The 13,168-nt window shown below is 34.3% G+C and overlaps 1 protein-coding gene across 3 annotated transcripts in view; it reads right to left on the bottom strand.

Annotated features, from left to right (window-relative positions):
- The window catches only part of LOC149796847 (receptor-type tyrosine-protein phosphatase gamma-like), a 117,902-nt gene that overhangs the window by 43,676 nt on the left and 61,058 nt on the right, over positions 1-13,168 (bottom strand). For all 3 annotated transcript variants that reach the window (XM_089961482.1, XM_089961483.1, XM_089961484.1), the window contains exons 11-17: positions 13,125-13,168; positions 12,415-12,496; positions 11,873-11,964; positions 11,140-11,176; positions 10,824-10,921; positions 2,994-3,113; positions 517-665 (exon numbers count right to left, since the gene is read on the bottom strand). The exon at positions 13,125-13,168 is cut by the window's right edge and continues 81 nt beyond it. In XM_089961482.1, coding sequence (XP_089817608.1) covers positions 517-665; positions 2,994-3,113; positions 10,824-10,921; positions 11,140-11,176; positions 11,873-11,964; positions 12,415-12,496; positions 13,125-13,168 — 622 coding nt within the window. The remainder of the gene's footprint in view (positions 1-516; positions 666-2,993; positions 3,114-10,823; positions 10,922-11,139; positions 11,177-11,872; positions 11,965-12,414; positions 12,497-13,124) is intronic.

The following is a 13,168-nucleotide window of genomic DNA, read 5'->3' as shown; positions in this document are numbered from 1 at the left end:
TCGAATATTTTACTTAACTGATGATATATTACTTGCAAAAGTAAATTCTAGAAATTTAAAGATCAAGTGAAATATATGCAAATGTTCCTATTTCCTGATAATAGTTAATAGAGCTGGCAATGTTTGAGTCATTGGAACATCAGCTGATCTAGTGCGTGCGATATTATGACGCAAAAACTGTTTTTAAATCTCGGAAACGCACATGATGGTTTTGTTTTTAATTTCTTAATACTGTTTCATAAACATAAGACGTAAATATTTCATTTATCTGGAATTTATTATGTAAGAAAGAAGATCAAACACACTTCATTTCAAACGCATACCTGTGCACCCAGGAAAGGCGACTGTCCTCGGCTTCGCCCTCACACTTAAACGTTAACCTCGTACCCATTGAACTTAACAACCAGTGTATCATTCTTATAATACGTCACACATTTTTCCCATTTAAGATCTTTACATTTTATTGTTGAATAATCTCAGTTTTACAATTTCAAGCACGGCATCTGGAAAGTTTACCTGCAGTGTACAACCAATGGACCCTCGCCATAGATCTTGCGTTTACGGACATCTTTCCAGAATCCAACAAGCGACCAGGCTGTGTCAGGTACATCCTTGTCAGGCCAAGCTTTGAAATGGAACTGTGCCACCCTCCTTGACGTGTCACCCTACAAAATAAGCAAAGGATGAGAAGACTGTCAGCATCAGATAATGCTCTGAACTCGTCGACTATAGTTTTCATGTATAATCTTATTTGTACGTTTTCTACTATCAACAATAAATATTGCATCTCTTCGGGATTGAAACTATTATAGTTAGGAAGGATTGAGAAGACTAGTATTATGTGGATAGGATACGGCAAGCATTTACATTCGGTGTACATTTGGCATTCGTGTGACAAAAAAAGTAGCCGATCTACTTTTAAAACAATTTTTATGTTTACTCAGTGTCAGAATCTAGCTGAATCGTTGACTGTACTGCCGGCAAATTGGTAAATAGATTCAACCAGTGTAAGCGAAGAAGAATTGTTTAAGTGTTATGTATATTTCATTTAATATATATCTAATTTAATTGTTTGTAAGTTTTATAATCTTTCTATTTTTTAATTACATTATATGCCAAAATAATGTCGTTCTGTTTACTAGCAACTGGAACTGTTTCCAGAAAATAGTTTGAATTTGACTGTTCATTTCTGTAAACACATAAGGCTGGCCTGCTTCCCGACCTTAATTCAAATTTAGTAATAGTCACGTTAGCAAGTAATTTATATTTTTTTATTGTGGGAATAATAAGATTGAGATCGAGGCTGTGCTGGATACATAACCCTTGGCTTGTAAATAGTTTTTAATGAAGAAAACAGCTTTTATTTTCGAAGTAAAATGATTGGATCGTATCAAGGACATACGTGATTTTTTATATGTAAACATGATCACGTGATCCTTATCCGTAAAATTTAAGTTTTAAACCATCGCATTAGAGAAATAATCTAAGTTGGGCTTCTAAACACTGAGATATAAAGGTGTTTTTTTGTGTTGTGTCAATTTTGGAATTACATGTTAATGTATATTCAAATTATTTGGATTCAAAAGGATTAATTCGTTTCTCTGGAAATATATTGAGTGCTCATACAGAATTCATGAATAAAGACATTTCTTAAAATTTTTATTCGGATTTTCCAAACGGGAAGTGATATTTCGTGTTTCTACAAGGACTGTAGACTAAAACACAGTACAGATACAGCATACGTAATCGCCTTGAATTCTTCTTCGGGACTCGAACTTGAATTCATTAGAAAATTTCAGTATTAGGACTTCTTAATTTGATTCGTGGATTATTCTTGGATTATTTTTGGAATTGATTCTTAAATCCCTATTTTAAAAAATCGTCTTCATTTTAACATTATTTTTCCAGGGAAATAAATTATTTGTTAAAGCTTGCTGTTTTCACTCTTTCTTGTGTTGCTTTTAGTTCGAGCCTAAGCACGTAAAATAAGGCACATGTCGTTCTGTATAGACAAACTATACTTGAAATGTAACCGAGTAATGTGTAAAAAGTGAACACCACGATCAGTTTTGTCATATCAGAGACAGATCCTAAAGTGTATATATGTATATATTGTAATAAATTTGGAGTATGCGCATTTGGTTATAGCGCCCCGTTTTAAGGAATTCTTTGATTTTTGTTATTATTTTCTGATTATTGGAATTCGGTGCAAATATACATATTAATTTGACCGAAATAATTAGCCAATTACTAGGATCAAACGTCACGGAGTAAAGTGTTAGTGAGTTTCCATGATGCCATGGTTCACTAGTAGTGGATTCAGGTCCAAACCAAATGAATGTCCATGAATAATAAAGTTCCATCTAAAATCTAGTGGTGTAAATCGGTAGTGTGACTTCAGTAGCAGTACTTACGGTAGGAAACCGGTAAATTACACTATGGAATCAATACGAATGGACTCGGCAGATACCGTTTATGTCGCCATGGTGGCAAAGGTGATGCAATTGTACTGGCAAAAAGTGCTCAGAACCATAGTTTGACTGGCCTTTTTTGGCGGACTTAAAACAGTTCCTTGTGTTAAGGGGTAGTTGTATAGTTTATACGGCGTGATCTTCTGGCGGTACTGAACCCTATTAAAGAGAAACCATGCAGATGTGCGGTTGATAGATATTTAGCAGGTTATAAGTTCTTTGGTCTTGCATTGATTAGAGTAAAATTTATGTATAGAATGGACATGTCGGGCTTTCGAATTTACAACTAAGTTGTATGCAAGTCCTTGGAAATCTGGGGTACACTTATGACTTCTAGTGGGAATCCTGCCAGGGTTTTACACCGCTCGGAGAAATAAATACCCCTGGCTTGTAACAATATATATATATATATAATATATATATATATATATATATATATATATATATATATATATATATATATATATATATATATATATATATATATATATTAAATGTGCTATAACTAAGCATGATAGTTACCACTGTTATGTCTAGGTTTCTCTTGACATAGTCAGGTCCTGTTTCGACTCGTACTAGTTTCACCTTGACGTTGCCGTAGACCTCCTCACCCTCGTCAGGCCAGTATTGCTTACACTTGATCTATGAGGAGTAATTAAAGGAAGATATTCATCAGTGACATCAATGACTTTTTTTGTTTTGTTTTCAAAGGAACCCTATAAATTATATGACTTATATAATATTTGTATTCATTATATAAATGTAGTTATATATGTCTGATCCAGAATTTGAATGGTATAACCTTTAAAGATTTGCTCGTTCTGATACAACAGAGAAAAGTTTGTATGTTGCCATACTAGAAAATATATTTATTTCTATCATTTCGTCGTATGTTTTGCGGTGTTTGCTCCCACATTGCTTGGAAGCTCCACCAGATGTTTGATTTATGGGTGACTCTACACTGATATGACAAGAATATAGACAAGAATGTAGACTAATACTGTGTTATGAGGGAAGATCAATTGAGAGTTGCAGATGACTCAATAACAGGCAACTGCCTTTGATCAATGCGATGTGTCAAAGAGAAGTATCGATGAATCGTACTAGTGAAAGGTACAGGTTAGGCTTTTAGTTTCAGTAGCGGTCAACACGGATTTGAAGTTGCCAGCACGGGGTATTCTTTGTTATGCTTTTCTAGTGATTCATACCCGCTGTGCGATCATAGCTACACCATATCAGCCTTTTGACAATATCTTGTTTCTTGCGTGCGCACACACGCATACACACACGACTAACAAGGGATCACGTGTGACAGGGATTAATTAAGATAAATGCAATAAACTGACAACGAACAGTGCGAAATTGGTATCTAGCTAGCCTGAGCGCTCTCGACTCTTTAATGAGTCTTTTTCAAAGACAAATACAAAACATAGACAAGACAAACAAATAAAAAAGAAAAACGGTTATGTTTGAGAAACATTTTATAACCGTTTTTCTGTTTAGCTCCACAACAGATACTGATACGACTGTGACGTCTTTAACTAAGTAAGAATAAGAAGCGAAACCAACAAATTTATTAAAATCTTAGTTAAAAAATAAATATTTAAGAAGAACGTATAGTATTGCCAATTAAATATCAAGTATTTCAAATAAATTGCAATAATCTTTAATGTGTTGACGTACCAATCGTATTGAATGAGCTGAGCTACCAAGTTTCTTTTATGTATTACAAATATATAATCCGTAATGACTTTGAATGAATGCCCATTTCTCACAAGGTAGTTCGTTTGTCCAAAATGTCAATGAGCGCTCCAGTGAATAATATAAATAAATTATTACTCTCAAGTTATATCTGATCACAACACTAAATACTTCCACAGACTGAGCATAAAAGAGGAATAAACACTTTTGTTCACCACTGTTTTATATCAAAACCTAAGATCCAATAAATGTCTAGAACATTCTAAGTTTGTAAACACGGCTGTACCTTGAACTTAGATATCAGTAAACAATTTCTTTTTAAAATAACAATAAATATCAGGTAGACTATACCTAATCTAGCCTAAATCACTGATGAAAGTCAAGCACACAAAATAAATTAAATATATATAACAATACATTCTGAAGATTTCATCAACCGACCATGACTTGTGAGGCGTGTTGATGTCGCGGGATGGGTCTTCGAGCAATGCTAAACGAAGTGCTTGGTCGATATGAGATTGCATGTGAAAGTTGCGAAGACGCCACATATCTTTCCTAATTACGTCCATTTACAAAACAAAATGTTTTGTCTATCATATTATACAAACATGCTAGCCATATTTTGTTTCTCTATATCAGATTACATAAGAATGTGTCATTGAATGTAGCCTCTTTGTATAATGGATATGAAAGAGGTTTTGGAGAGGTTTGAGAGGCACACAAAACAGAAGTCATAGAAGTGGTATCTAATAATGTCGACAACGTTTGGTGACTCAGCGTTGATTAGGGTTTCACGAATGTGTCCATTTGCCATAGCTGGAGACATCTGACAAAAATATAACGTTACCGTGTTTTAGGGGAACGTTATTTGATCCAATGATCAAAAGATATGCAGAAGTCACTACATGTGAAAAAATATTGGCAACGATATTTATATCCAGGATAGTAACGGGTTTGGATACAGCCCTGACGGCTACACAGTTGACAACAACAAAATTATTCTGGCGTTTATATGTCAGACTACCTGAATGTTATATTCGTCAAATATTATCTGGCTTGAAGGTCTTAGTGATACATTCTTATTGCATGTTTGTAGGCACTTGATTTAGCAAGTACTCACTAGAACAACTTAGATTGCAACTACAGAAACATTCAGAACAAATATTCTAGAGACATGTAAAATAAAGCATGAAACGTTTGGTATCGCAGGATGTTTTGCAGACTATGATGACTTATCTGTCTTTGCCATGACTACTGAAGTGTCTTTTTGATGAAAATATCTGCAATGAGGATACAACTATATTAGTATTGATGCCTTGAGTGAGCCACAATATATTTCTGACTCTATTGCCAGCAAGCTCCTGGGTAAAAAAGAGTGGCCATCTTACCCTAAATATTTTGGTCACTCATAAACATAATGCTCTATAACCAAGCTACAGCAAGACAATCAAAAGCGTTGTCGGTATAGTAAGGCAGCTTTTATCAGCATTTATAAAACAATACTGTAAGATTTTGACTCGGGAAGAATACTGGTTGCATACAAGAATGCAGAGAACCCTTTTCTCACGTTTCCATCGGAGTGGTTAAGCAGACGTCATGGAAAAGAAGACAGACATTACACTTCTCAATGCTGCCTAGAGAGCTCTTACAATGATTTATCTAGCAGCCAGAAAAAAATTCAGAGCATTTTGATTTTGATGCAGATATTACTAAGGAACTAGGAAGATATATCAGGCTGTTTCAAGAAGAATACATCAAACTTGGCCACAAAAAGTTATTTATGATTTTGTCAAAACAATATTGGCGACTTAGATCTGGAGTAACCGATTTCTACAACACAGATATGTTGGTCTTATTGTTAGCGATTTTGAGCAGAAAGATAAATATGCCTGCAGGTATGCAGAAGCAATGATATCAGCATACAAAGAAGTTCTTTGAGCCTACTTCCCTCCTGAGCTCATTATATATGTTCTTAAGCGCGAGATGACAGTGACATTCCATACGGACTCGTGATAGATGTCCTTGACATCATATGGAGACTAACAGAACATAATAAAGAGCAATTCAACAGTTACGCCAAGATAGTAAACCAGTTAAAGCGACCACTGATATTCCTCAACGAAAAATACTAAAAATTGGTGATGAGGCGTTGTTTGGTTCAATAAGACTTAGAACGACCTCTTTGTATTTTACCCCAAATCAGACTTCAGTATAAGGAACATGACAACACGACACAGTAATCGCCTTGCTCCTCGTATCGTGAAACCAGCATTAACCTAATATGAATGATATTATCTAAGACAAGAGGTTCTTAAACGAGGTCTACGATGCAGCAAATAGTCCCGGTTAACAAGTTTTGATCTGATTAAAGATTTTTATGTACATGGTATACATGTACTAACACTTGTTTTTTTTGTTAATTGTGAATTGTTTGTTCTTGTTTTATTTGTTCAACAATAGTTAGCACAAATTAAACTGCGGACAGAAGAAATACGAAATTGATCACAATGCTTGCAAGACATTTGAATCAATAAGCCATTTCACTGTCCTTTAGCGTCATGTCTTCACGAATGTGATTGCAGTAGATGATATCGCACATCGTATACGATAAGGCTAGTTAATTATTTCATCATCCTGTCGGTGCAATTCTTTTTCAAGAATGGAAGGCTATTCTTGCAGCTGTTTTGAAGCAAGCATGCTCATCATCGGCTCATAAAAGTTTAGATCGGTCCCTTTAGTAGTTCTGTTGTGAAATGCTATGAATGAACTTAGACCAATTACAAGCTCATTAACTTGCTCTTTTGTAAATCTCTGGCTTGTTGAAGTATCCAGTAAATATTTCTGATGCCACAACAAATGTAACCTTGAACCCGTCCGAATACGTTTTTGTTACGATAGTAAAGTTCCGTCAGAAGAAGAGATTTTTCAGACCCTTCTGCCTACTTAAAAATGTAGTAGTGTGATTCTGCTATTTTTATAATTTCTACGTCACCTGACCGTGGTTGCTTAGAAGACTCTGTTTTTGATTAAGTACTCGTACGTATGTTACATCATGTCATATTTTGTATGAAAATATGTCATCCTTTTCGAATCTTTCCACAAAGTGTGTTTCTGCTCCTGGAGTGCCAAGCGTTGCTACTAGGAAGTGTTATTTCTACCGTCAGATCTTCATTCAAGATTAGTGATAGCCGCCGCTAGTTCATTAACGTATACATTAGCGGTATATGACAATTGTCTTTGCAAAATGTGCTCAATAATCGCCAAATGACTTGTCTCTCATCAGCATAAACAGACTTTGTGTATCTCTTTCTCGTTTTTTCTTGTGTGTTGCTATGCCATAAAATCACTCATGAAAATATGCATCAATTTCAAGGGCTTTTAGGGGATGGGCTTCTTTACAATATTCATCAAATATTTTCCTGATCTTTCAATCAAAGGCAGTTAGGGATAGCCTGTCTTATTGCATCAGTTCTCAAACATGTTCAAGGATTGCTCCAAAACTGTTGGCTATATACTCAACATAACAAAGCAGATCAGGAAGTGGGAATAGCTTTTCCTGTTTTTTAAACTGCTTCTGGAATTTCGTCGTGTTGCAGCCATTCTTGCTGTTTTTCAACAGCTGGATTATCTCTCTGGCTGTTCTGACTGGTCACCAACGCCAGCAACCATTTTTGCAGATAGCGCCACAACCCCTATAAAATGGTACATATGCAATCAAGCTAGACGCGTCATAACATTTAAGAGTTATGATTTTATTTTGAAGTAATCCGTTATTTTTCAAATTTTATTTTTGACATGACGGTTCTTGTATTTGTAGTCAGCTTTGTGTTCTTTAGCTCTTCGACCAATTGAAGACTACGCTCTTGATTTTTTTGTACCAGCGCCTCTATATTTGTTCACAAGCACATCTGACCCCTTGTTATTGCGGGACTTTTAGACGACTTCATACTTTTAGAGTTCTAACTTAAATTGGCGTGCGAAGATGCCGAACACTTAAAATAGCTTTGCATCATCTCGTCTGAGCTACCACTATCTGAATTAGTCTTAAATCTATAACATAATTTCTAGTTGACCAATGTTATCGTAATTTATACTTTCTCTGACGAATCTTTTGGTGAGTCACATGAAATGGTAACTTGTAAATGGCCTTAACTATTGAAACCCGCCAGAAACAAATGTTATTAAAGGAAATTGCGCCAAAAAAAGAGGTTGAACTTAAGATAACTTGAGCCATAAAAAATTGATCCAAACGCAGTGTCAAAATTATTAGTAGTCTTGACGTTGCACATCAAAAGCCAGTACGAGAAGGGAAATGTCAAATATTATGGTAGGATCAGTTTTGGAAAGAATATTTGCGTAACAAGAATGTATAAACATATTATAAAATTGATTACACCTGAATACTTTAAGTTCTTTTGCAAAGGGATCCTGTGATGATTCAACTACAGAATAAAGAGCACACTGAGTACTCGGATAATGACCCACATCCAACGAACAAGCCTAGCGCAGTAATTATTAATACGCATCCTGGAGATATGTAATCGCTGCCACACAAAGCTTTTCTTGACGTCAGAGGTTTTCTGCAAGCGAATGCTGCTCCACATACCTATTATCTCGATCAAGTAGATGTGGCTTTGACAAACTATGGTTGGAGTCTAATTTAGAGGGAGTAATATAAACCTAATATCCTAACAGTGGAAGACATTAGTAAGTATATTCCCGCTTGCCGGAACCATCATGAAGTTTAGTTAAGTCAGTGATGATCACAGCAGATGATGTCTACAGAATATTTTTGCTTCACAATTGCCATTTGACTTTTCTGAATCTTGTGAAAGCAGCAAGTTTGTGACGAAATAAACTGAATGCAGATAGGCAAGTTCAAAGACGAAACCCACTCTATTCCGGAGCAAGAATGTGTTGGCCTCGGAGCAAATATATATATATATATATATATATATATATATATATATATATATATATATATATATATATATATATATATATATATATATATATATATAGATAGATAGATAGATAGATAGATAGACTGATAGATAGATAGATAGATAGATAGATAGATAGATATAGGATTAGGTTTGCCAATGAGGGTGATAAAGATCATGTAACATGCATAAAAGAGAATGTCATTCAGAAGCAGCATCACACATGATGATTATCTGAAAGCGTTCGCTGGTGGAAAACACCAAGCAGCAATGAATATCATTAGATAGAACAACCACGTTTTTGCTTACGGTGACATTGAACAAGATAAGTCTTTATACGTACGATGGTAAAATATATGCTGTGGATGATGGTGTCAACACCTTGACGTATAATCATTTCAGAAGCAAAAACAAATATAACAGCTCAGAACTTTTTGATGAGGTGAATATAACCAAGAGTTAAAACGATACTGAAAACCTACAAGAGAATATGATGATTTTATTATTCCAGTACAAAATATAAAAATACCACTGTGGGATATGCGAAGGGATGATTCAGTCTTATGCATATCTTCAGCATTTAATCTCTTAATATTTTTCTTTTCAGGGAACCATCTCCAGGTTGATGATTCTAGTATCGATTCTTTAGCTACTTAACTGATCCCGTAAAAGATTATCTGGGTTTCATCCAATAAAGTACTCGGAAAAAAGCAAAAAGCACTCACTGTCTTTCATGCAGCATCTGTGCCTGACATATTCACTAAGGAGTAGTAATTATTATAAGGTCTCAGGGCAAGAGTATTTCGTCTCAAAGGATGTCCTCTATATTCACTTGCCTCATAAATATTGTAGATTGTGTGTGTTTGCCAAGTCATAATTATGTGCAATAGCATGTAGATAGGTTGTAATCTCCAAGACATTATTAAATATAATCATCGCTCTAACTGGATACAAATGGTTAGAATTCGTTATGTAAACATGTATCTAGACAGAGAAACCTTGCAGCATCATTACGTATTCTTACAAATAGAGACGTGAAACTGGCTGTCGATAGGAGACAATCTTTTATGTAATCTGATATATAGATATCTCAGCATAGTTTAGTTGGAACATTTGGTAAGTTTCTAAACAATGGGAGAGAAAACGAATTCTTCGTTTAGCGAATATCGCAAATGTGAAGACCCAGTACATGCCAACGACCATGTTTCACCTCTCTTGATCGGCTGATAAATATTTCTTAATCGGCTGATAGTTGTCAGAACGCATGTGTTGTAGATGTAAATCGAAGCGCATGGTTGACCGCACATTGGGTTAAAACGTTGGGCTCAAAGACCCACTTTATTAAACTAGTACTGTCATATAGTACAATCATGCTTACACCTTTGTACCCATCTCGCCTACAGATTGCTAAATTTAAGAAAGAGTATTTTTTAATATGTAGAATGCCACAGTTTGCATGAGTAAAGATGGTCTGTTCAATATCAAAATCGGCCATCAATGGCAGTCATCTTCATTTCTGTGGTAAACGTTGCATCAGTTCTCTTCTGTACAGCTGTATATATGTTTATCATAAAAATTAAGAACCTAACTAAATACAATTTCCGACAGTATATTAGTTCTATTAAAGAACCATTTGATTGCAATATAATTCACACCATATGGAGATATTCCAGTATAATGAACATCAAGAAATTTATGTTGGACAAACCTTTCCCATTTCAACAAGATTGGTAAGCATGACAATACATTCTGTTTTTTCCTGCCAAATCATCCACCAAAAGTCACATATTGTTTTGTCTGTCGGACCTGTGAAAGAAACAAACTTTCATAATACTTACTAGTGAAATAAATGTGTGTATCCATGTAGGTAGGTAGGTAGGTATGTAATGGTGTATGTATGTATGTATGTATGTATGTACGTGTGTGTGTGTGTGTGTGTGTGTATGTGTATGTGTGTGTGTGTTTTTTTTAATCACACCACTGGCAAATGACTATCATAAGCCCCATATATTCTTTATACTTACCCTGACAAGCAATGTAGTTTTTCCGACCTTCAAAGCCCTAGAAAAAAAACATTGTTACGTTTGTCTTACGGCATACAGGTAAACCTAAACATGCATAAATCATAACGTTGTATCTGATCATTTTTATAAACCAGCAAAATATATCTAATACATGAAGAGGTGAAGTGATTCGTGATTTCCGATATTCGGTTCTCTTTCTCTCTCTCTCTCTCTCTCTCTCTCTCTCACACAAACACACACTTCACCTACTCGCTCTTTCTATCTTTGCATTTATCGATCTATTTATGTTTCTATCTTACTATCTAACCGTATATTTATGTTTGCATATATATAATAAAATAGTAAGTCTTATTTAAATTTTAACTTACGCTTCAGTTGCATAAATTTAATATCTTCTACCTGCTTGTTTATCTTCAAATTGAAATAAACTTAATATTTGCTTAGAGCGCAGACACCTTAATGTCTTTACTTGCGAAATACTACACGAAATTATCAATAGTAAGGTATTATAGTTTTTCACCAAATCATAACATACCCTTTAAATATGAACGTCGTCAACGGCCGTAAGGCTTAGTTATAGGTTTGTTATTATTTATTTAACAATCTTGAGAATAATAATTAAGTTCATATTAATAAAGGTTGTAATATTAATAATATTATTATTATTATTATTATCATTATTATTATTATTATTATTATTATTATTATTATTATTATTATTATCATAAATTACCTTTATGTGACTAGCGTTAATATAGTCGGATTGGTTCAGATTCTCTGTTATCTGCGTTAAATCTCTTTTTAATGCCACTCTGTTAAAATCATCTGCAAAATACAGTTTCCCTTTTTCGTTAGGAAAATAGGCTTTGTATGTCTGGTACAATATTGAATTTCGATTTTTGTAAGAAAACCTATAAGAAACTTTTAAATCTTTGTGAAACTCTGAGATGTTCTATTCTAAATGAAATTAATCATTAAATATATATAAATCTCTGTGTGTGTGTGTGTGTGTGTGTGTGTGTGTGTGTGTGTGTGTAATAAGTCGTTACATATTTAACTTGCCGTAGTTTACGTACAATTATGTTTCTTTCTCTAAAGACCATATGTCCTGATTCGAGGGAACAATAAGTTATATGTTCATCATGACATCGTGTAATCTAATATAGAAACGAGCTTGCCATATTTTTAAAAAAGTTTATTTGAACGTAAAATCTTTTGGTCATCGTAACGAAAAGTACTGATAACTCAAGCATGCATAAAACAGGGGAAACCAACATGGATACATGAATTTGTATCGATTCTTTGTAGGATTTGCTAGAGCCACATCATGCTTCTTCGATAATCCTTCAGTTAATTCCTGTAAAACAAAAGTAATTATCTCACGTTATGATATATAGTTTGATGTATCCGTAGAGGCGACATATTTCTAAATCGTACAAATTTGAACGTAATACGAATAGTCACTAATGCAATGATAGAGTTTGTAAGATTTACATTACCAACACATTATTATCTTGATTCCTTTGTTATTCTATGTTATTGCATGTGATTGTATTGTATTGTATGGTACGGTACGGTATAGTGGAGTAAGGCATGGTATGATACGGCATATATTATGGTAGTATCTTTCACTATTGACAAAATTAAGAATAGTTTGCTAGCAGTGTTACATTTCAAGGAGCCATAATAAATGTGAATAAATTAAACATTATAACAAATATCAAATACTGATTTTCAAAATATTGTAGAGTCTTTCTTCATCAGCACACATTTAAAAATTATTAAGATCATCTCTCAGCCACTCGTATTTATGATTTTAAATTTCATTATCTTGAACAGCGTATAGTTCTCCACTTGCTTGAACAATGCAGTCAAACAGAATCTGTTTCCATTTTGCTTTCCTCCAAAACTTGGGAGCATACAAATATAAATGTTTCTAGTCATTATTATAGTTCTATTGTTCTTAATTGAAAACTGTTACTTACGTGGAATTCTGATTCAAGTTCTGCCTTGTTTGCTTTCTTGGTCA

Source organism: Sinohyriopsis cumingii, chromosome 6 (genome assembly GCF_028554795.1).
Source record: "Sinohyriopsis cumingii isolate HCF-2022 chromosome 6, ASM2855479v2, whole genome shotgun sequence".
In the NCBI taxonomy this organism is placed as follows: Eukaryota; Metazoa; Mollusca; class Bivalvia; order Unionida; family Unionidae; genus Sinohyriopsis; species Sinohyriopsis cumingii.
Note: the sequence above shows the minus strand (reverse complement) of the source record. Positions and strands in the feature narration are given on the sequence as shown.